Source organism: Octopus bimaculoides, chromosome 18 (genome assembly GCF_046866305.1).
Source record: "Octopus bimaculoides isolate indiv1 chromosome 18, ASM4686630v1, whole genome shotgun sequence".
NCBI classification, from domain to species: domain Eukaryota; kingdom Metazoa; phylum Mollusca; class Cephalopoda; order Octopoda; family Octopodidae; genus Octopus; species Octopus bimaculoides.
This window is the reverse complement of record NC_142945.1, coordinates 25,264,703-25,290,639: the sequence shown is the minus strand read 5'-3', so window position 1 is coordinate 25,290,639 and position 25,937 is coordinate 25,264,703. Positions and strand designations below refer to the sequence as shown.

Here is a 25,937-nt window from a genome sequence, read left to right as displayed (position 1 = left end):
ATGTAGTTGTCAACACAACCTCACAGATTGCTTGAACGTGAAATAAGGTTGCAAATTATTCACGTGTGCCGATTACGAAGTACATTTAAATAACAAGATTCAAACTTCTTAATCGAGTCCTCATTTTGAAACAACATATGAAATAGAAAAACGCCAGTTTTGTTGGATCTCTTTTCTACAAATATTTGACACAAAGTTCCTAACCCTTTCGTTATTTGTTACATGATTTTTCTAAAGTTTATTTAGTCCATTATTATTTAGCCAATATAGTGCAATAAATGCAAACGATTCGTTATGTTCTGCAACATGTCTGCTAATGTTAGATTTGAAAACTTATCTTGTATTGATGCATGGCTGATATCCCAATCGAGAGATTGACTGTGTATACGTACAAAATCACGGTGATGCTTATCATATTCTGCATATCTGCTTTCATGGTTATTACTTCCTTTACATCAGCTAAGAGAATGAATAGTAGAAATGTGACTATTTTTTACTGTTTCTGGTTTCATGACTCATCATTCTATTGAAATAGTAAAGAGGTTCAGTAACAAGAACAATTTGAAATCCTAGACAAAGATGAGACATCTCATGGATCAATATAATGAGTAGGGTAAAATATGAAATCTGCATCTACAGGCTGCATTTAATCAATTTTCACGAGTATTTGCTTGTAGACTTTTGCAAGGTTTGCATACTGTTGCACGCTGCAAATGAACATCTTTAATTGGTAGAGATGTAAACGTTGCAATTAATCATTTTGGGCATGTTGGTGAAATTGTTTATTACAAGAGCAATAAATGAAATTGCCTGTAGATTGTCTTTGCAGATTCACATTATTTTAAATCCCGCCGATAGAAAAAAGGCATGGGTTAAATATACGAGTAAAAACAGTCCCAAATCTCTTGTATAGAGCTAAAGATACTTGTTAATTCTTCGTTAAACCACACCGATCATCATGAAAAAAACATTGTTTCTATGTATTCGGCCAAAATACGTATCTATTTATTGGCTCTTTATTATCATTCTGGCTCTAATACTATGACATGCGACTAGTAGGATGTACGTGGTCAAAACAAATTAAGATAGCTTCAGGTTTGGTGTCTGTGCTGGGTGTGTTGTATGCATATTGGAGAACGGTGGTGAATTCTGAATTTTAGCTATATCAGACACTAGATTTCTGAAGTTTGGATCGTAGATGTGTGAAATTATCCATGTATCGTCAAAGTTACTGATTTCATTGTCAGTCTGTTCCCATGCAAATATTTACATATTACCTTTCGTGGAGTGAAAATATCACGTTTGATCTATAATTGGGACGAGAATCTTTACAGAACCAAATATCCAAACAGTACCATATACGATATGAAGTCTACAATTTACCATTAAACTATCATTACAATGTAGATGAAGAAGCTGTCTAGGATATTTTGTGTGTTGTAATATTTCATTATGACTCGTCATCATTTAAATTAGTTTTACTTAATTTGTCAATGTATAGAAGCATCTCTCTACCAACTCCGATAAAGGTATTGACAGAATGTAAAATATATCAATACTTAAAACCATGTGAGCGTTAGTCTTATTTTCCCGTGAACATGTACCTGCCTTTTATCGATTTAGCTAAATTTGTATATTAATATTGATTTTGATAAAATCGATAGAGAAGCGCTATGAGGCAAATCTATTTTCCTTTTATGAATACCTCTATTTCGATTAACTGCTACATAGATAAACACTACTCTACTTAGTATTGATACATTTAATTCTAAACATTCCTCTACAAGGTGTCTGTAATTTCAAGTAGTAAAGCATGAGTTTAAAGACAAGTTATAAACCTCCTATTAAATGTCCAAATATGCTTTGTGCTTCCATTATGAACTTTACTGCCTTCTCTCCCAAGGTTTCCTGAAATTTTTCCGATTTCATAATCATACAAATGGGAACTATTCTTTTATTGCAAGTAATGCGTATATCTTAGTATACTATACAATTCCAAATGCGTTTGGAATTGCAACTTTTTCCTAAAAGTTAATATCTCGATTACCTTTTAATGTGCCACAATGTTATACGATTGAATATATTCCATTTTTAATATTCTCTTTTACAAATACTATTTCATGGCATGTTTATCTAGTAGAGATACTAAAGTATTTCGGAGCCAAGTCGGAGTTTCCGAGCGTTCGCTTGGCTCTCCTAAATAGAAATATGTCAACTGAAAAAAGGTACACACATACGTAGGAAAAGACAGTGTAGTCACTGCTGAAATGCCTTGCCATAGCTTTTTCTTAATGACGACTGGCTCGCGGCTAAACAACATAAACAGCTAAACAATTGTCTTACACATGACTGTATTGGTATGTATTTTCCTCTTTGTAAACGGCTGTCAATTTAAACGATAAGCAATTATATGGCAATTAAATTATAGGCTATTGTCGCAACAAGAGCTATTACGCTAGTTGGACGGTTTTGATATATTTTGCCCGTCTATATCATGCATTTTCTCCAATACTAATCACTTTCATTCAATGCCTTTCTCACAACGACAGTTATAAGCTGGAGTCTGTAACTTTATGAGATGAATTTCGCTCCAGATAAAGAATATCGACATTTTGTTATTGTTTAAAATATCCGAACAGAAGTAACAGTGAACAATGCGTTCACAAGTATACGAATGCATGCATATACATGCCTTGATACACATACATGTATATATGCATATATATATATATACATATATAGATACATGCAGAACATATATATACCTGAATATACTTACACATGCATACATGCACACATATTCACACAATCACACACAGACACACACAAACGCAAACACAAACGCACATACAAACACACACACACAGTGAAGGTGGTATCCCAAATAAAGCGAAATTTTGCAATATGTTATTCACTTTGTTTTACATGTTTTACATCGCCTTGAAAGTATTCTCCATTTGAAGAATGTATCGGTCCACACGTTTTCCAATGTTTGAAGCAGTTCTGGAACTCTTGAGGAGTGATGCTTTTTAATGCCTCCGTCGTTTTTATTCTTCTCCACTTCCACATCTGCAACACGTTTCCCTTAAAGGACGTTTTTCATTCAGGGTAACAAAAAGAAGTCGCAGGGCAGGGAGCAATATCGGGTGAACAGTGAGGGGAGTAAGTGGGGTCATGCCACCTTTGGTCAAAAACTGTCTCACACTCAAGGCGGTGTGCGCTGGGGGCATTGTCATGATGAAACCACCACTTTCCACTTTGCTACAGGTCGGGTGTTTCTGTCTCACCGCGTCTCGAAAACTCTTCAGATCTGCCAAATAAAATGTCTGATTAACAGTTTAACCCGGAGGAACAAATTTTGTGTGGACAATCCCATTCTCATCGATGGAACAAATTGTCTTGAAATTGGACTTCACTTTACGTGCTTTTTCGAGGCGTGGCGACATCGAATAATTCAATTCACTTGATTGTTACTTCGTTTCTGGATTGTAGTCGCAGCAGAGATTTCGTCACCAATGATGACTTTCGAACAATGGTCCTGATCAAGTTCCAAATGTTCTTTCAGTTCACGACACGCATTTAGCAGTGACTCTCTTTGATCTTCCGTGAGTAAAGGACACACAAATTTTGCTGCAACACTTTTCATACGCAATTCATCGCTCAAAGTTCGTTGTCAGGAGCTTCAAGACACACCAATCGTCTCAACAAGTTTTCAATTGTTCGGCGACGCTCCCCCAAGATCAGTTCATGAATTTTGGTGAGGTTTTCATTCATTAGGTAAGATGACGGTCGCCCTAAACGAGATTGGTTTTCAAGCAACAAGTGTCCATTCCGAAAGCGTGAAAACCATTGTAAGCTTTTTTTTGTGCATGGAAGCTCCGTTGTAAACTGTTTGAAGTATGACAACTGTTTCGGCTGCCATTTTTCCCAGCAGAAAACAGAATTTGACGGAGACACGCTGTTCGTTCGTTTAAGCCATCGCAAAAATCGACGAACAGAGAAGTACTCTAAAACAATGACACACTACCTGACAGTACGACATCACAGGAGAACGCCGGTCGGCAGACTCATCTCATCAAGTGACCTCTAGCGGCGGAAGCCTGAACTATAAGGGGCTTATTCCACAGGAAACATTTCCGTTTATTTTTGTGCACCCATCGTATATATACACACACACACACACACACACACACACACACACACACACACACACACACACACATACACACACACATATATATATATATATATATATATATATATACAAAAATAAGAGGACTGACCAGCAAAAGTGGACTCCTATATGCTAGAAATAGATGCCGAATCAACTAACCACGAGAAAAATATGTTCTCAGTAAAAATTTAGCGACACAACAGACAGTAAAAGGGCAACACAAATGAATAGATACTAATTTTTTAAAAAAACGATTAACCTACGTACCATGGTTTCACCTGTTAAAATTTACATAAGTAAATATCGGCAGGATCATCAGCGTAGTCTGTCCATTTATAAAATATAATTTCCCGAACTAGACACAAGACGTCCACCCGAAAGGGAGCACGTGTAGAGTTCTACAAATTACATTCAGTGTATCATTTCAAATGTTTTCAATCTGGCGCACTAGGTCCGGAAATAACTCTGCAGTTAATACATTTTTGGAGCTAATTTACCGGTTTGAGAACATCATTATTTAAAATTCATTAATAAGGGTAAAAATTGATATTAATCAATTAAAACCAGTGGTCTAGCATATTAAAAACATCCGAAGATTAAAATAATATTACATACAAAAATAAGAGGAATGACCAGCAAAAGTGGACTCCAATATGCTAGAAATAGATGCCGAATCATCTAACCACGATGTCACTAAATTTTTACTGAGAACATATTTTTTTCGTGGTTAGATTATTCGCCATCTATTTCTAGCATATAGGAGTCCACTTTTGCTGGTCATAATTTTAATCTTCGGATTTTTTAATATGCTAGACCACTGGTTTTAATTGATTAATATCAAGTTTTACCCTTATTAATGAATTATATATATATATATATATATATATATCTTTATTTATTTTGTTATTTATTAATAAAAGCAAATGAACATTAAACTGTAGCATTACTGGAATTTGAGGAAACATACAAGTGTATTAAATGTTTACAAGATCGGAGAGAAAGCGACTTTATTCGATGTAAACTTGTTAGCCAAGGCTTCGAAGTTACTATCATCCCTCTTCTAGTATGCATGTATGTATGTATGTACGTACGTATGTATGTATATATATGTATGTGTATGTGTGTATATATGTATGTATGTATGTATCTTTATGCGTGCTTTCTGTCTGTCTACACCTACATAAACATACACACATGCATATACAGTCATACAGGCATATATGTATATATATATATATATATATATATATATATATATATATATATATATATATATATATATATATATATATAATCATAAATATATAGGGATTGACAGTAACCTGCTTCTCCAACATACTGAGAATTCAGAAATAGCAGTCAAAGAACTACTGATTTCAAAACTACAAATTATTACTCCAGATTGATAGCGATATTTTTGATACACACAGAACAAAAAACAATAGAGAAGAGTAAAAAACACTTGCCTTTTAGTTAATTTAGTACAATTGTTTCACAGTTAAGAGTACATAATACTCTATTCTGATCTTCAGCTAAATATTCTAATAAATTTGTTAATGTCTAAATAACTCACGTTAAGGTTTTTTTCATACTGAGCTACCCGGCAGAAATTGTTAATTATTAATTTTATTACTAATTGATGATTCCCTGCCCTGCATATCTATATATATATATATATATATATATATATATATATATATATATATATATATATATATATATATATATATATATATATATATTGGGTTTTGAACAGCCTCCGACGACCAAATTACAACTACAACATATAAATAAATGCTATTATCGTATATATCATGACTGAAGAAAAGCATTAAGACCGCAGAGGAGCATTGAACGCAGTAGTTTTTGATTGCAGTACGAACATATTAGCGATACATCGTTACCTACGTTCATGTACTTAAATATAACCTTGGCATAGGAATTGAAAATTCAAACAACATATTTGTACGAGATATACCTTGTAGTATTTATACTGATGTATTTCATATTCGCTCTTACGTAGTGAATAAGCAGATTATACTCACATCAATTGTATAGAAAAAGGATTTTATCTGTAGATATTGTACCAAATACTTGGTAAACAACTCACCACTGTGGATGAGTAACTGTGGAAAAGATGTTTTTAGAAATCACAAACATCTTGTTTCCGATATGTTGAGCAATGCAAGGGAGAAAGCTTCCCGGAAAATATGTAGCATAATCCTACCAATCATCTAAGAAAATGTACTTTGACTTTGCCTCTTGCAGTAAACAAATGGTTGCATTCACAATGCTTGACGCTCAGAGTCGCACATGCACATATATACGTACGCAAAATACACACTCACGCGCATATATATATAACAATAAATACAACCGTGATGTACGCATAATACACACTCATGCGTATATATATATATATAACAATAAAAACCGTGATGTTTTTCACACGAAAGAAATAGATAATGAACAATAAACGCATGGAGAGGAGATAGGAAAACAAACGCATACATAAGAAAGGAAAATGAGACACAAATAAGTAGAGGGTGAAGTACTGAAAATATCTATAACAGGGAGGAGTAAAAATGGAGTTGGGAGGCACATTTTATATTGTGTAGTGCTTGTATCGTAAATAATGTTTTTATATCAAGAAAGTATCGTTATAAGGAAGAAGCAAATAAAGTCTAAGATAATATAATTGCCATCAAACCGAAAAAGTAAGCAAGAGAGATAATTGGAGTGAGAACTAAAGTGTAGAGTGTAGGGGTAATTTGAAATGCTCCATAAATCCGATAAGGGAGAAGGCGAATTGAGCGTCACATAAAACTTTATGCAAATTCGATTACTTGCAGAGAGAGGGAGAAGGAGAGAGAGGGAGAAGGAGAGAGGGGGGGGGGGCAAAGGCAGATTCATTTTCAAAGCAGGTCGATGTTGAGCATAAAAAAATTCACTTCGATAAAGGTGAATTAGGAAGATAAATTAAAAGAGAAAAGTTAAGTCTCAAATGGAAGTGCTCGCAACAGAATTCCGAATAAAATTCATTAAAGTGAAGTTATTACTTTGATGTTACCCTTAAATTTAACAGGTAACTTATCTCATGCATTTAGAAAACAGAAAACTTAGAATAAAACTTAAAAACTTGTAAATAAGAGAAGTAGAAATGTAAAGCAATGCATTATGCATCAGGAGGTTCAAACATAGAACCATATACTCCCTTGCATATCTACAACGACGTTCCGGAGTATACCGTGTTTCATATGGCCATTTAAATCTAACAACGATCGACACTGCTTTTAACATGCATATGGAAAGCTGTTTAAGCATATTCTTAAATGAAGTTATTGTAAGAGGATCACAATGAAATATATTATATCCAATAGAGTACTTGAAAAACTGAAGGTAATATTCATATAGTAATACTAACTCGAAAATATTTCATATATGCCAAAAATGTGTGTCATGTTTGAAAGATGACAATAACAAAAATCAATGCTTCAAGTTTGCTGCCACTGCTAAGCAAATCGGAAAAAAATAATTGAACACAATAAGCCGACATCTCAATAATGAGAATATTTCCAACAGATTTTGAATGAAAAAAAGTTTTGAAAGCAAAACTAATACCAAAGATGACAATGAAGCAAGGTCTTCTCAAAACTCCTCAACACTGGACGTATGTTTGAAACGAAGTATGAATGTTAGGTAAAAAGAAATTTCGCAAATGCTCATTACAAACCTGGAACATGAAACCACTATATCAAACCCCTACATATGGCTAATTAGTAATTAATCAAATTTGGGTAGACACAGCTCTCTTCATTCTTATACATAAGTGTATAAAACATTGTTCGTCACAAATATGTTTTATTTAATTTATTTTGATCTTTACTTACGAAGCTCGATGAAATTCTGTTCGTATGTACCTGCTTTTTCAAGATATCAAATCTATCCATAACCTGGCTTCCAGTTATGACAATCAGAAACATATTTCTCACTTGCTCCCGTTAAAACTTGACAAAGTCCTGAACACATAGCTTCAACTTGGGTTGATCGCGTTAATGCATACAAGCTCAACATGTTGCATCTGCTACTGTATTGTTACGACAATAACCTTTGTTTGACAATCAAGACAATCAAAAAACTTTAAACATATTCAAAAAGATAAGTCAAATAAGAAGTTTTATATACAGCAACGGTTCTAAATCTCATTATACTCATAAAATTCAGAGTCTCGGTGGTTGTAGGTTGGATGCTTTTACCTGATAACAAATGCTCCAGACACGACTGAGACCATTCCTAAAAACAGATTGTATATCAGAAAAAATACCTCATCCTAAACATAAGTTTTAACAGAATGAAAGCGGTAATTCTCCAATTTGTAAATTCCATTGTTAATAATAGCACGTAACACACCACACTGTCCTTTAACTATCTTCTTGATTAGTTGCTTTTTGCTCAGCTAGCGTTATAACAAACAACTTATAGAAGCTAGTCTGGTTCGTACATATACATATATATATATATATATATATATATATATATATATATATATATATATATATAACAGTTGAGGGAACCCGTGGAAGAGGTAGGCCCAGGAAGACCTGGGCTGAGGTGGTGAGGCAAGACCTTCGAACATTGGGCCTCACCGAGGCGATGACTACTGACCGAGACCTTTGGAAATGTGCTGTGCGTGAGAAGAACCGGCAAGCCAAGTGAGATCGTTGCCAGTGGCCCTGGACTGGCTCTTGTGCGGGTGGCACATAAGATGCATGATTTTGAGCGTGGCTGTTGCCAGTACCGCCTGACTGGCCTTTGTGCGGGTGACACGTAAACACACCCACTACACTCTCTGAGTGGTTGGCGTTAGGACGGGCATCCAGCTGTAGAAACTCTGCCAAATTAGATTGGAGCCTGGTGTTACTATCCGGTTTTACCAGTCCTCAGTCAAATCGTCCAACCCACGCTAGCATGGACAGCGGACGTTAAACGCTGATGATGATGATGATGATGATGATATATATATATATATATATATATATATATATATATATATATATATATATATATATATATATGAGTGTGTAATTTATAGGAAAGATCCAGGGGAATAATTACAAGGTAGCTAAATGTGGATTAAGCAGACTGGGAAACAATGATCGCACTTGTGTGCGATTTGATTCTGGGATAAGTAAGTAATATTTATGAGAAATAGGAAAAAAACTGACTATAATTCTTCCTGTCAGACGTATTTTTCAAGTATCCATCGAAATATATGTATAAGATATGAACATATATATGTTTCGCTAACGTCTTGAGCGTATGTCTCCTTTTTCAACTTTTCCTATATATGGTCCTGGTACTCCGTCGGTTACGACGACTACGGTTCCAGTGGATCCGATCAACAGGACGGCCTGCTCGTGAAATTAACGTGCAAGTGGCTGAGCACTCCACAGACACGCGTACCCTTAACGTAGTTCTCGGGGAGATTCAGCATGACACAGAGTGTAACAAGGCTGGCCCTTTGAAATACAAGTACAACAGAAAGTTATGGTGAAAGAACACAGCAGGGTTTGCCACCACCCATTGCCAGAGCGTCGTGGAGTTTTAAATAAATACTCACATCCATATATGCATGAGTACATGTGTGAAGCAGCACAAAAGAACACAGACCCGCAATTTATCTCCTTTGGTTTTGCTTTTCTCCGCTTTCTATATCACCTGCTTAAATTCCATTTATTCCTTGCAATATTTACTTTATATCTCCTTTGTCGCTGTCCGAGTTTTATCAAAAAGACCCACCAAGATTGTATTGAACATAACCTGGTCCAATGGATTCACCCGATCAATTGCTGTGCTTACATATCAATTTATTAGATGACAAACAGAAACGGAAGACACTGAGAATTGATTTAGTGTATCAAAGACGCAATAGGACGCTAAACTCTAGCGGGAAACAGAAATGATATACTTTGTAGTATCTGTAATGTAAGCAGTTTTGTACTGGAGTAAAATGATAATATAACTAGCCCAACAAAAGTAATTTTACAATGTGCAAATTGCTTTTTTGACTAAATTTATATTATAAAGAAAATACTAGAATGCATATTTAAGCTATAGTAATGTTGTTATTGTGTAATACTGCCTTACTAGAATTAGCAATAGTTGTATTGCTTACACAGGAAACGGAGAATTAAAAACAAAGCAAAACACTTCAACGAATAAATGAACACTCGACGATATTTCCCTTTGAAGCAAAGTAGCTAGAGATGTGGGTATGCTCTTCATTGGTAACTCCTCTAAATTACGCACGAAACTACGATATTTACTTTGATTCCATTGCCATGATTTTAAATTCTATAAAATTCTATAAAAATTCACTTCTACAAATGAAATAATCTAACACGGAGAAGTTTCATGTGTAGAATATAGATCACCTTTATAGAATGAGGGAGCATATAATCTATACGGTAGGAATGATTTAACACTACGAGCTAAATTAAACGATGAGTTTGCAGGTCCGTTCGTACGATGGGCATTTCTTTACACCTAATATTCTGAGTTCAAATTCAGGCGAATTCTAATTTGCATTTTATCCTTTCGGTGATAAAATATGCACCAGTCATGCACAGGACTCGATGTAATCGACTTAGCCCTTCTCCTAAAAATTGCTGGCCGAATGCCAAAATTTGAAAGAAATGTTCACTTGCTCTTACGAAATCGTTTTCACTTATTCGATGTAAAGGATTTCTATCAAAATTATTCAAGAGTGGTATATTGCATATTTTGATATCAAACATTTCGAAAGAATATTAGTGAAATGAATCAGGTATGAAGATATTTGAGTTCATATACAAATTCTTGGTGACCTTGGATCTCGATTCCTATATTTTATTTACAACTGTAAATCTAAACCTAAAAAAAGCCTTATGAGTTGCATACAGCTGTTACTAAAAACATTGACAAAATTCTGTATAAGTTTGGAAAGGCAGTCGCCTTTAATTCTACAACATTAATCTCATGGAATTTTCATGTGTTTCACTAACATAATTATGAATGACTGTTCGTTTTAAAACTGAATTTTATTTCTTTATTTTATATCTAAATTCAATATTCTTTTTCAATTTCCGATTTTTTTAGGAATCGGGAATTCCCTATTAGTCATCTTTTTAACTAGTATTTGATATTATATCTCTAATACTGTATTGTTGTGATGAAAGATTACTACCAGTTCCAGAAAGTAATTCAATTTTATAGACATAGATTGCAATTTTTCAGCAATTTAATAATACTCGGCAAGATTAAGTAAGTCACAATATTCACCGAAAATATTTGCGGAGATATTATAAGCAAATACTATTGTCGGATAACGAAATTACATTTCAGTGTATTTGCTATAATGTTAATAACACGCACACACCTCACAGATTCACATACACAGACACTCATATATAAGCATACGTGTATATAAATATATATACATGCATATACATATATATGTAGGTATGTATGTTTTTTAAATGGCTTACAAACACCTTCTACGTTGCAATTATATATGTGTGTGTGTGTGTGTGTGTTTGTGTGTGTGTGTGCGTGAGCACGCGTATGTTGTGGAGATTGCAAGCCAATAGTATTCAAATTTCTAGAACTCTTGACGAGGTTCACAAGGCGTCTCGATTTTTGGTTTACGCTATTACTAGTCTTGAGTTTTACAGTTGGAATTAGCAGATTTCACACTTTTCCATGCTACCACTGTGTTTTCGTTGTTGCAAGTAAACTAGAGAAGTATATTCAATCACAGACAACGCGTCTATTTGTCGTCATTTTTGTGAAGTGGACCTCTTACGATAGGATACGAATGTCTATTCTTGCGGAGTGGACGTTTTACCTCGACACTCAGATATAATTATTTGAAAGGTAAACAACCAGTTTTGCACATAAGCTTCATTTTAGATAAAATAATAATTTAACTATTTTTAAGTTGATAACAACGGAGAAAAAAAGTTACTCACACAACAACTTCAACATCAGTAGGAACAAATGGAGCTACTGACGCAGCAGCACAGAGAAGATATGGAAGGTTTGAGAAGGCTGATTCAAGTTCAAGTTTCTGGAAAAGATTCAAGTCCAAGTTCCCGTATTCCAACTTCTACTGCTATCCCACGATTTGTTGCTTTTGACTCAGCATCTGAATTGTGACCTGATTACAGCTCACGATTTTGCACCTGCATTGTAGCAAACGTTGTGTCTGAGCAGCGCAAAGCTCAAATTTTTTTGACAAATTAAACCGTTGCCATTTATAAACAACTAGCGAATCTGGCTACTAACTAGTGTCCACCAAAGGGTATTAATGAGCTGACAATAGAGAAGATTGCCAGTTTTATGAAGGAACAATTTAACCCAAAACATTTCATTGCGCGGGAACTTCTCAAGCTCTGGAGCAACATGCAACAGAAGCCTGGCGAAACTCTCCAGGAACTGGCAGTGGGTATACGACAAGACGCTGATACCTGTGATTTTTCTTGTATCACAAACCATCAAAATGAAGCACTTAGACAAAGATTCATATATTCTATCAACAAAACGAAGCTGTCTTAAAGGTTCTTCTTAAGATAAAGGACACAGAGCTTGTGCTGTCCAAGTCTCAATTGAGACTGAAGATGCAGTGAAGGTTGGCAAAGTACTTGCCTACTATTTCAAGGTGAGGCCTATCAACAAGGTCAAGCAAACCCAGAACAAGTGTCAATGAATAAACCGCCACCAGTCTAATTCCACAGACTCTGAGTTGAAGTGTTGCAGATGTGGAAAGGCCCATAAACTGACAAACTGCTCCATAGAGTCTACAGTCCAATATGTTAGATCTACTACATATCAGACACTTCGGCATGGAGCGTATACACCCATTAGGAAGAGCATCTGTCTACTGGGTTGTTATTGATGCAACTATTGAAATGGCTAGCCGACAATTTGACTCGTGAGGTGAACATCAAAACAAGCCATCCAAGCCTGCAGTTCACCCATGCATGCTACCAGAAAGGCCATGGGCCCACTTACAAATGGATCCTGCCATCAACTTCATGGGTATAAACTGGCTGGGGATCACAGACACTTCCTCACGATATCCATGTATTAATCCAACGTCATCCACAACCACTAGAGCCACTCTAGATCTGCTGAAAGAAGATTTCGCTAACTTTGGATATCCTCACACGCTGGTCACAGATAATGCATCAACTTTCCTTTCTGAAGAATTTCAGAGATGGTGCAAAGAACGTGGGATCACACGCCTGATAGGTGCATCATACCATCCAGCTACTAACGGTGCAGCAGAACGCTTGGTGCATTCTTTCAAGCAAGCACCGCGAAACTCTTCGCTGTCCCCAAAACGAGCTCTTCAGGAGTTTTTGATGCAGCATCGGAGAATGCCAAGATCCTGTGGACTCTCCCCAAGCGAACTCGTGATGTCCGGGCAGATTCGGACTAGGATTGACTCTCTGATTCTCTCTCCAGCACACATAGCTCAGGGCAAGCACTCCAATGTGTCATCAAAAACGGAGATGAGAACAGACTCAGGAGATGTCACCGAAGTAACCAAACAGTACAAGATTGGTGATCCTGTATATGCACCTGTGATATGGACCTCGCCGTGACAAGCAGCCTCGATGGGTTGCAGGATTCGTCACGATGTCTTTGGGTACCGGCTATTTCAGCGTCGAGGTTTTTCCACATGGCTGACTATGGAGACGGCATTAGGAACAACTACGTCGGTGCTACGCTTCTAGAGAGAACTGCGAACCTGGGGATGGGACTGACAACATTTCCAAACTTCCAAAAGATCATCCACTGGAAATCCTGGAAGAAGTGCCACAAAGTCAGCGACAGACCAGACCACTTCTATCCCAAACTAAACCGCTTGTACCGGACTATGAACCGGACAACTCTAGACGATCGAAAAGAACATCCAAGTCTAGAAAGAGACTTTGTTGTTGATTCTTTCAGTGTTGCATCAGTTTCGGCGTCCCGATTTCTGGTTTACGTTATTATTAGTCTTCAGTTTTACAGTTGGAATAAACAGACTTCACACCTTTCTGGAATATCACTCTACTCTTTGTTAGTAAGCAAGAGAAATATAACAATATGTATATGTATCTCTCTCTCTCTTTCTGTTTCCCTGTTTCTCTATCTCTCTCCCTATCTGTATATATATATATATATATATATATATATATATATACATGAAAAATATATTACAATATTCCCTAGAGAAATAGCATAACTGCCTAAGCCTTCATACCAATAATGTTTCATATTTTATTTCAACGGCCAATTTGCTGAGAAAATCATTCGCAAAAAATGGACGTACATACATTATACTGTAGTATGATGTCAGAGCTGACAAAACAAAATTTTCCTAGGAAACGTATTGCTTATCGTCTATGTGAAATAATAAAAAGGAAAAGTAAAGATAACTGTCATGTGTAATCTACATGGTGCCTGACGATATTTTCGTTGGATTCGTCATATATATATATGTTTGTGTATGTAATGAAAGTGGAATTAATCACAGCAGTTTATGCATCATAGTATATATATATATATATATATATATATATATATATATATATATATATATATATATATATATATATATATATATATATATATATATATATATATACGCGAGCTTCAACGTACGTTGTATTTACAGAAACTTGCATATATCATATAAAGCTCTGAATTCAACACCTATTTACTGTTTATTATACTTTTCAAATATTGGGCTCATTCATGGCACTCTAGCCTATACCGTGTTCGGTTCCCTATTGCATCTTACTGTCATTGTTTGATAAGTTTACACACCGTTACACAGACCCACCTCATATATATATATATATATATATATATATAAATATAAGTGTCTGTGTGTGTGTGTGTGTGTGTGTGTGTGTGTGTATGTGTATGTATTATTTATATATATATATATATATATATATATATATATATATATATATCTGTGTGTGGATATATGTACATATATATGTGTATGTATGCGCGCATACACTTACACACATTCATACACATGCATGGGGAGGTCTCTGTGCCTGTGTGAATTAATCAAAAATTGAGGCACAGCAAAGTGCAACAGGCAAACAAAATCTGGCTCAGTAGTGGGTTCCATGACCCACTGTGGTACACAGTATAACAACACACCGAACACCAAACTCAGGATGAGCTAGAGCGCAGAGATCGAGCCAAATATGAAGAAAGTAAGTAGTAAACAGGTGTTGTATTCAAAGCTTTGTCATTTAATCGTCCATTTCAACGAAATTCCGAAACACAAAACAAATCGAGACATTATGCAATCATATTTTTCACCTCCTTAGTTTCACACAAATGCAACAATTTAATTTGAAACTCGCTTATGTCCTATAACTTTTGCAATACTACACTTGTTTTTTGTTATTTCTTTCAGCTATTTGTCTCGTACAGGTTTGATCATTTGCATAACGTAGACAAGTAAATATATTTCGATCTTGAGTCATATTGTATCTGCCGCGTGACAATGTTGGTGTGCAAAGCATTATTGTATCTAGTTTCTACTCGTTAAGTAACTGTTCTGCATGTTGTTGAAACAGTTGTGTATCCTTTAAAACTTTTATACCCATTCGTTACTGCTTATGCTTTCTTTCTTTCTTTATTTATTTCTTTTTGCTTATATATATATATATATATATATATATATATATATATATATATATATATATATATATATATATATATATATATATATTCGGGTGTCAACTAAGTTCTCGCTCTTTTTAAAAAATTTTGAATTTATTGCGTTTTTATATTTTGGAATCTTTTTTCTTTTTTTTTTCGTGGATTCTAGTTTTGAATCATTTTGGAATCTTTTTTTTTTTTTTCTAGTAAACTTTCGTTAATTTTTCTTTATTTTCAGATCGTCAAGTAAAGAAAAACGAGCATTTTCGACACCTCCTCCTTTTTGTTTTTAATCAAGGTTCTAAGGACGTAAAAGCTGCTCGCGACATTTGTACTGTGTATGGTGAGGGTGCCATAGCTGAAAGAACTGCTCATGATTGGTATGCCAAGTTCAAAAATGGAAATTTTGACCTCAAAGACACACCTCGTTCTGGCCGTTACAGGCGACGAAATATTGTGCCTGTATATCAATATGAAGCAGCGTAAGGAATGGCTTAGCCTCGGTAAAGCAGGACACCGCACGTAAAACATCGCACGATGTTGTGCGTATGGTGGGACTGGGAAGGGATTATCCAATACGAAATGCTTAAACAGAACCAAACGTTCATCGCGGAACTCTATATTCAACAGATGGAACGACTAGAACGAAGAGAAAAGACCTAATTGGCAGCATGGTGTTCTGCTGCACGACAACGTTTGCCCTCATATCACCAATATGACCAAAGAAGCCATTCAAACACATGGCTGGCAAGTGCTGCCACATCCGCCGTACTCTCCTGATTTCCAACGGATTTCCACCTCTTTCGATCTCTTTCAAATGCTATGCGCGGAGTTTCATTCAATACTGATGTAGAATTAAGAGCTTGGTTGGATAAATGTTTCGAGTCGAAATCGAGTGATTGCCACCAACGAGGTATTGAAAATCCTGTTGAACGTTGGGAAGAAGTTGTAAACAAGGCTGAATACATTATTGATTAATTAGTTGTTATTTTTTTTATTAAACCTTTTAAAAAATTTAAATTAAAAAGACGGCGGGAACTTAGTTGCCAACACAATATATATTTATATATATATATATATTTATATATATATATATATATATATATATATATATATATATATATATATATATATATATATATATATATATATATATATATATATATATATTACAATTAAAAGGGTAAAGGATTATCAATTTATCAATTTATTAATAAATTAATAATTAATAATTTTTACCAAGCCCTTCGGTATGGAAGCACCATTATCGGCGAGGAACTTATTTAAACGTTCTTATACATTTATAAACAAAATTAACGGATCAGCAACAGTTGCTTCACCACATACCGAAGTTCAGAAATAGCAGCTAAAATGCTGAAACTCCAACAGATAGCATTACCTGTAACTCACATAGGCAAAACAAGAAGAAAAAAAATAACGAACTAAACTAGTCATAGTTAATCATATACATGTTTCTGGCTTAGAAGGAAAAACTCATCATTACCTCATCAATATGATATTCCAGTTGCAAATTCGACGATGCTAGCAAATGTGCATGTATGACCGAGCGCCATCATACAATCAGCACAGTTTGAAAACATCCCCAAACCTACATAGGCCAGCCAGCTCATCATCCCTCCTCAAGAATTACCAAGTACGTCGCAGGCAATACCGCAGAAAATCTGTGGTTTACTATCCGGGAGTGAATAATTATTACAATTAAAAGGGTAAAGGATTATCAATTTATCAATTTATTAATAAATTAATAATTAATAATTTTTACCAAGCCCTTCGGTATGTAAGCACCATTATCGGTGAGGAACTTATTAAAAAGTTCTTATACATTTATAAACAAAATTAAGGGATCAGAAAGATGTATATGATTAACTATGATTAGTTTAGTTCGTTATTTTTTTCTTCTTGTTTTGCCTATGTGAGTTACAGGTAACGCTATCTGTTGGAGTTTCAGCATTTTAGCTGCTATTTCTGAACTTCGGTATGTGGTGAAGCAACTGTTGCTGATCCCTTAATTTTGTTTATATATATATATAAATATATATTTATATATATATATATATATGCATACATCCGTAGTCACGCACACACACACACACACACACACACACACACACACACACACACACACACACACACATATATATATATATATATATATATATATATATATATATATATACTTACGCACACATATTCACACAGATACACACACAAGCACACACACTTATATCAGAAAATATATAAGCACGCGTATACACGTATACACACACCATACCACAATCAACCTATATATCCGACCAAATATACCTAGCTTTTCTAATTTTAAATTATCTACAAAATTATTTCAATTTTATCAACAGGGAAGCCTCACATGCAAAATATATATGTTTTTTTTGCACATATCTATTTATATATCTGTGTCTTCATTCTCTTTTATCTGTCCATGTTGATCTAGGGGAGTTTATCGTCAAGAATGCACGGAAATGTGTAAAATCTAAAACAACGGAAGAATAAGTGTAGAGCTTTGCACGAGAGTGAAAGCAGGAATCCTAAAAACCCTATTCAATCATATTACAGAAGACAGGATATTTTCAGAAATATCTTTTAAGCAATGAGCATTTCGACCTACAATTTTAGCATTCAGCTTTCCGAGGACTATTATAATGAAAAGTGATATCTGTCTAGAAGCCCTATATTGTTATTCTGGACTATGATATTTTTGGTATCACGTAACATTCGAAAACAAAATACCTGTCACATCATCTTAAACAGAGCAACTCGTACTTTAAACATCATTCACTGGCATATCTTCCAATTAAATATCTGTGAAACCAAGCAATTCTTGACTTGACAATTTGATATATATTCATATTTTTATTCAATAAATCTTGGTCTTTTTGTGGGCCTTGGTTCAAAACAGTTTTATGATTGCAAACAAATCTATAATTATCTAAAATACATTTGATTTCATATGAGAATGAATTTTAATTTGTGCTCCACATAAGTACGTAAACACCCAAATATCTTCATTCAGCAAGTTATTTTTTCTGGTTATTATTTCGTTCCTTGATTAGAAAATAATTTTGTTTCAAGATTCAAAGTTCAAAATAGGAAATCATTTCTCTTTTACAATGAAATATCTTTGTAAAAGATTGTTTGGAGAATGATAACAAAAGTATCTAAATTACTTTACGCGCGTACACATTTAGCATGTAATATTCATTCTAATACATTCGATTCAGTTCTGGTTTCTCTTACATATTCAGATATTATACTACTTTATACTTAACCACATACTTCTTCACACAATTTCACCTCTACCTTTCAAAGAATAACTCCATTGCCCCAAACACCTAAATAAATAAAGAAGAATAAATAATTAAACAGACTTTATCTAAGCTTCATAGAATGGAATCTATAAATATTATATAAACAAATGATTAAGAGTTCCTATCATTACGTGATAGATTATCTTACTGATATTAGACTGAAAAACGTACTCACTCGATATTTATCTTCTGCTTCTTAATATATGACTTCGACCTCAGCTGCTCACAATCTATCTTGTTCACTTCTCTGTTGCACTTCTCCTCTTTGGAAACTCAAAAATGATATAAGGAGAAATAATCATTTGTCATTTGTGATATGAAACCAAACTTGATAGAAAACCCCTTATTTTCTATATAATAACTGAATTCCCTAGTAATTTTGTATTATATTCACAACAACCACTTACGAAGTTATTTAGTAATCAGATTTATGGCAACATAATAACTTAAAACCGTTTAGGAAGTAGCAGCATATACGTATGTGCGTGTGTGCGGCTGTGTGTGTGTCTGTGTGCGTGCGCGTATGCATTTATGTGTGTGTATATAAGTGTGTATAATATATATATGTGTGTGTGTGTATATGTATGTTTTACAGTTTGACCCTGCCAGGCTGACTTAAATTTTGAGAGGCTCGTTCCACACGGTAGCTTCAGAGGCAAATAGGTGGAGTAGAAGATTTAGGAAAAAGTCATGAGGACTTGCATGTGTTTGGGCAATTATCAAAGCAATTATCAAAGCGAGGCCAGGTACTTTCTCAGAATTTAGAGCTACATCTTCACACCTGGTATTACCAGGATGCTGGCGCCAATTTAGCGGCGGATCGTCAGTGGAATAGTGAGTAAAACAAATCGAGTTCCTTGTATTGGGTATTGCACATGGTTGGGAACATTCCCGTGAGTCAGTTGCTCAGACATTGTTCTATGGAGTATGACCATATAAATGGCAAGGATATTTTCTTGGGAGTAACCAAATTTAGTGGTATTAGCTTACAATTAAGGTAAGATGACCGATATAGACGGGATGTTGTTTATATTGGCCTTTTATCAGTCGAAACTAGGTCTACAGTGGTATATTTTGGCTGGCATTTGCCAGAGGGTTGATATTTTTTAACAAAGCGTACCTAAAGTGACAATGTGATAACTGAACCTTACTATTACTAGGCACTGTGGGTTGTCATGTGTATGTGCTGTGTCTCACGAACATAGAATTAGCAAATGCGATCTCCGGGTGAGTAGGCAGGACCCAAATCCCGTTTCTACATAACTAATTTCCCAATCTACCTGTGCCACACCTAATTATCATTTTGCATAGCTAAACCTAAAGCCAAAACTAACTTGCCAGATTATAGGACAGTCTGATAAATGCAAGCAGGTCGAAAATTTGCAGTCAGATTCGAACGTTTTCTTATAGAAGTTCAATAAATGTATAGTCTACTCAGAAAATTGAGTAATCCTTCACTTTGATGTCAAATTGCTTATATACATAACTAACTTGACATAGAAAGAAACATTATTGTACATAAGTATATGTGTGTGTGTGCATATATGTATGCGTGAGTGTGTCTGTGTCTGCAAGTGTGGTGTACCTGTGAGTGTATGCTTTTCAGCACGTGCTAAATATTTTCTTCAAAATCTGTTCTAATAAATCTACATGAAAATATGAATATATGAAGTAAATGCTATTTTCAAATCATAATAAAAATGGTCGTTGTGAGTAGCGGTGTATTCAATGTCTATTCAGAGAATACTTTCCTTTCTTTTAGGAACCATTAAGGAATAGCATCGAAATGAATGTAACTGAAGTAATACACATTAAAATGGATTGCATCAAAACTATCCGTTTCTCTAGTAAAACTTTAGAGCAGCGCTTGAGTTTGCAATCCCATTTAATGGTTTTGTATATAGTAATAACGGAAAATATTTCAATATGTAATCCTAAATCACCGCTGCAAGATTTGCTATAGTGGACTTCAATATATTTTCTAAGTCATTAAGACTTTCTTGGAGGAAATTAAGAAAGAAATAAATGATTCCAACAGTAATTCATAGATATATTGCATCGTATTTGCTGCATTCATATGAGTGATGGACACACGGATCATTCTTTACGGTTTATGATACTAAAATAAGGAAATTGAATTGCAACAATTATCTACAAAGCGTTACAGGAAAGAAATCAATATTTCAGTTTTAGTGGAGTATTTCTATACGAAATTTGCTTTGGAACATTGTAAAAGAACGTGTTTGGAAGAGAGGTTGACCTATTTTTATAATAAATTTCACACATTGAATACAAGAAGTTGAAGTTTTCTCAATTTCTAATTTATCCTAAAATTTCTCACATCAATATTATATTGCGATGGATTTTTCAGTCTGCGTTTACTGCATTTCAGTTTTAATTTAATATTTGAGTTTCGTTCAATTCCTCATACATACATTCTATACATACATTTCATATATATATATATATATATATATATATATATATATATATATATATATATATATATATATATATATATATATATACATATATATATATACACATATATATATATATATATATATATATATATATATGTATATATGTATAGAATATGGATGTATGTATGTATATATACATATAGATATGTATAGACACGCACACATATATAAGTGTTTGTGTGTGCGTAAATATATTCATATATATATATGTGTGTATACATATATTTATATATACATACATACACATAATACAGACATACACACACAAACATATATATATATATATATATATATATATATATAGGCATATATGTACATAATAATATTTACACATACACTTCCACCCACACAAACACAGACACACACACGCAAACATATATGTCATCTTCATATGCTTAACTTCATTCCACATTAAAATGTGGGAATAAAATTTGTGTTGCTAGAGGGATGATATAATACTGCAGGTTTCTCGGCTGTAATAATTATGATGATTACACAGTATCGACAAATTGTTCATGTCAAGATATAACATTATTTTATGGTCTATTGCTATACAACTTTACACTTGCTTCACTGAATAATACAAAACTATTCTGTGACCTCATGAGATGTCAACTGCGATTTCATTTCCTACTTAGAAACGTTAAACTCATTTGGGTAATGTAAACAATTTAAGTAATCTTTTCTTTTGTAACAACAAACAAGTAAATATTTTACTTTGATACCATCCTGCAAGTCTAGTTTCTTGTTACCTAATACATTACTTGCATCAGAGACCAAGCAGCCAGATCCAAGAACTATAAATTATCTTTTATTTCTCTACTCACCTTTTTTTTTCAATTTAAGGTGCTGCAAACAATTATGGTTTCTAGTCACAGTGAAACTAAAATTGTAGCAGCGACTGATTGATAAATCAGACACGTTTATTTTCTGATCAGAGACTCTATTTCTTGATTTTGATATATTTATGCAAACTAATTTTAATCATCTTATCAGTGTAGAATTTTTTTTTACCTGATCTCAACGTTCTTATATAAACTACTTTTTGATTCACGCAGCGGATACACACAGCCTCAAAATTTTTTCTATCTTTGTCATTTGATTTGAATACACTTACGTAAACTAATTTTTAACACCACAGAGGATACACAAAGCCTTATACTTTACTTTTGAATTGCATTTTAAATTAATGAAACCGGTTAAGTTAATAAATAGTTTTAAAAGACTCCTGCATTTTCAGATGTTTCTTATATATAAATATATATATATATATATATATATATATATATATATATATATATATATATATATATATATATATATATATATATATATATATATAATATATATATATATATATATATATATATATATATATATATATATATATATATATATATATATATATATATATATATATATATATATATATATGTATATATATATATATATATATATATATATATATATATATATATATTTGAGCTTATCTCTTCTCTGAAGACGGAGACTCGTCTCATCCTATGATGGAATCTATATACAAACACAATTATAGACCACCGAACCTCCAGAAACAGCGTTTGGATTTCTAAAACGTTTCCTCCAACCCTTAAATTTTCTATATCAATTCTAATCTGTGTTAGTTTTGCATTTTTATGTGTATACATATATACATTTTCATATTTCATATATTCAATATACTTTTTATATTGATCTGTCTAATTCTTTTATACTTAGATTTACTTATATATATAGTAAATAAAAAAAAACAACAACAAACACAAACACGCACAAGAATGTGGTACATGTGAAGTATTAGCAGACGCTAGCAAGGAAAAAAAATGGTTTAACGTTTCGAGCAACGCTCTTCTTCGGAAACAGAGGAAAGTCCAATAGAAAAGAAGGCGGACGAAGAAAATCGCCAACGATTCACATGTGGTTACATTTCGAAATATATATATATCTCCACGTGTGTGTGTGTGTGCGTGTGCGCGCTCGCTCGCACGCACGAGTGTGTGCGTCGTGTGTGTTATGTGTAAAAGATTCACGCTTATTTTGAGACATATATAATTTGTGTTCTCCTGCCGCCATCTTCAGGTTCATCATTGAAAATATTGCATCTTTTTTCATGTTACATACACAGTGACATTGTTTATGTCTCAATATTTGACGTTGAGTCTAAAATAAAAACATTTAAAAATACATCTACTGGTGAGATTAGTCTAACCGTGAGTCTGTCTAATAGACCCAGCTTACCAGCTAAGTAACTATATAGAAAAATCCGCTCCTCTACCTGTCACGGAGATCTCAACTGACATCTATATTTGGCACCTAGCACAGAAATCGAAACACACATAATCACACATCTTTAAATTTGCTGATCAACAAAATAATTAATTCCACCAAAACAACCCCCATTAATTTTCAACAATTATTTTATATATTCGCACGCAGCTATTCATAATTATTTTTTAAATTTACTTTCATACATGTGTTATGGCTATGTTCATTGAACAAGGAAGCCATCGTTTTACTAAATCAAGTAAAACCATTACTGTACGTACCATAGTCAGCGCACATTTTTATCAGTCGTTATTGAAACTCCTTACTTGTTCATACCCAATTTCTTTTTGCTGATACCTACTCGCCGAAATAAATTCTGTAATATCAAATAATCCAAGGAATTACCCACTCTCATAGCAATCCCCAGACTTAATGAGTGTTTTTGTTGATGGCTCTAATTATATGTATACGCATCTCGCATAATCGAACTAAAATAGGATTACATTCCATCAAATTCACAATTAAATATTTCATACTGATGTACACTTTTGGCATAAAACACACACCATTATTCTCATACATCCAATTCATTTGCCAACATTTGTTAATGCGGACTCCTGTAATACTCAATTATTTTAAAGTTTTCATAAACAAGTCTGATTTTTCTCTAAAAAGGTCATTTATTTTCTAACATTCTCCTTATTCTGAGCTCATTTTACCGTATATCTCTCCATGGGGTAAATCACTTAGAAACAGCCACTCCCGTCCAACGGTAATAGCCAATGACAGCTAAATCTGTTACTTCATTTGGAATTCATACATTTTCTTGACAGCAGCCACAATGCCGCCTCATAGAAAACATCGCAATATGCCAAATTAACTCATTTTATAACCACACCCTTCTATATTCCCCAATAAGCAAACAACTTCTTATAAATAGCTTCTAGAAAAAACTAAAGTTCAATTTCCAAGTCACTGTATTATACTAAAGAAATTTCAAAAAATATAAACACAGAGTACTAGGTTATCTTTTCCTTAGTGTACATAAACCATACTTCAAGTACATGTGTGTGTTTTTATATATGCATATGTATAGGTATGTGCATATATTTATATACATATATATCTAAGTTTATATACGCGCGCAGTCCCATATATACATATATATATATATATATATATATATATATATATATATATATATATATATATATATGTGTGTGTGTGTGTGTGTGTGTGTGTGTGTGTGTGTGTCTGTGTCTGTGTGTGTGTATGTGTGTGTGTGTGTGTGTGTGTGTGTGTGTGTTTGTAAAAAAAAGAAGCTGTTCTTTCTTAGGGATATATTATCCAAGCGTCAACCAGTTTTGCACTAATATCCATTAACGATATTAGAAATTTTACATGTGTATATGTACTAGTGTTTATCGTTGGTTCTTCTTCAATACTAGTACAATACTAGTACACCTCTGTAATTCCAGTCGTCGCTATGAAGTTTTCTAAGAAAACGGAAAATACATACATAGAGTAAACAATCTATTACTATGTACAGTCAAATTAATAAGTTCATTCATATTGCCTACGCTGCGTTTCGGCTGATTGCTGTTATTCTTATTTTAAAGTGCATTTTGAAGTTGAAGATGCAAGCAGCCACCTCAGGGCATAATTGGATAATATTCACGTCGTAACGTACAGAGAGTTTAGCAATAATACATTTCTAAATATCTCAGAGAGAATTATGCAGTAGTGATACGATGAAGTAGTTGTATGCTGTCAACTTAATGTGACAGTCCCCTGAAGGGATTAATGGTAGTGTTGGTTAGATTAGGAAGCTGCACTGCTTCCTGTCGACCTTGACACATTTCCTGTGTCCTTATGTTTACAAGGGGAGACAAGCACCTCCAACCAGCTAAGCCCGCATCCAGAGACATGTTT

General features: G+C 33.9%; 1 protein-coding gene across 2 annotated transcripts in view; it reads left to right on the top strand.

Moving 5' to 3' along the window:
* LOC106881968 (uncharacterized) overlaps positions 1–25,937 on the top strand; it is an 83,517-nt gene that overhangs the window by 28,519 nt on the left and 29,061 nt on the right. Inside the window, exon 2 of one of the 2 annotated variants that reach the window (XM_089365549.1) lies at positions 16,131–16,873. The exons of the other annotated variant lie outside the window; for it this stretch is intronic. Within the exon in view, the coding sequence (XP_089221675.1) occupies positions 16,131–16,185 (55 nt within the window). The 3' untranslated portion in view covers positions 16,186–16,873. Of the gene's footprint in view, positions 1–16,130; positions 16,874–25,937 lie in introns of those variants that run through there. 2 annotated transcript variants of the gene reach the window in all.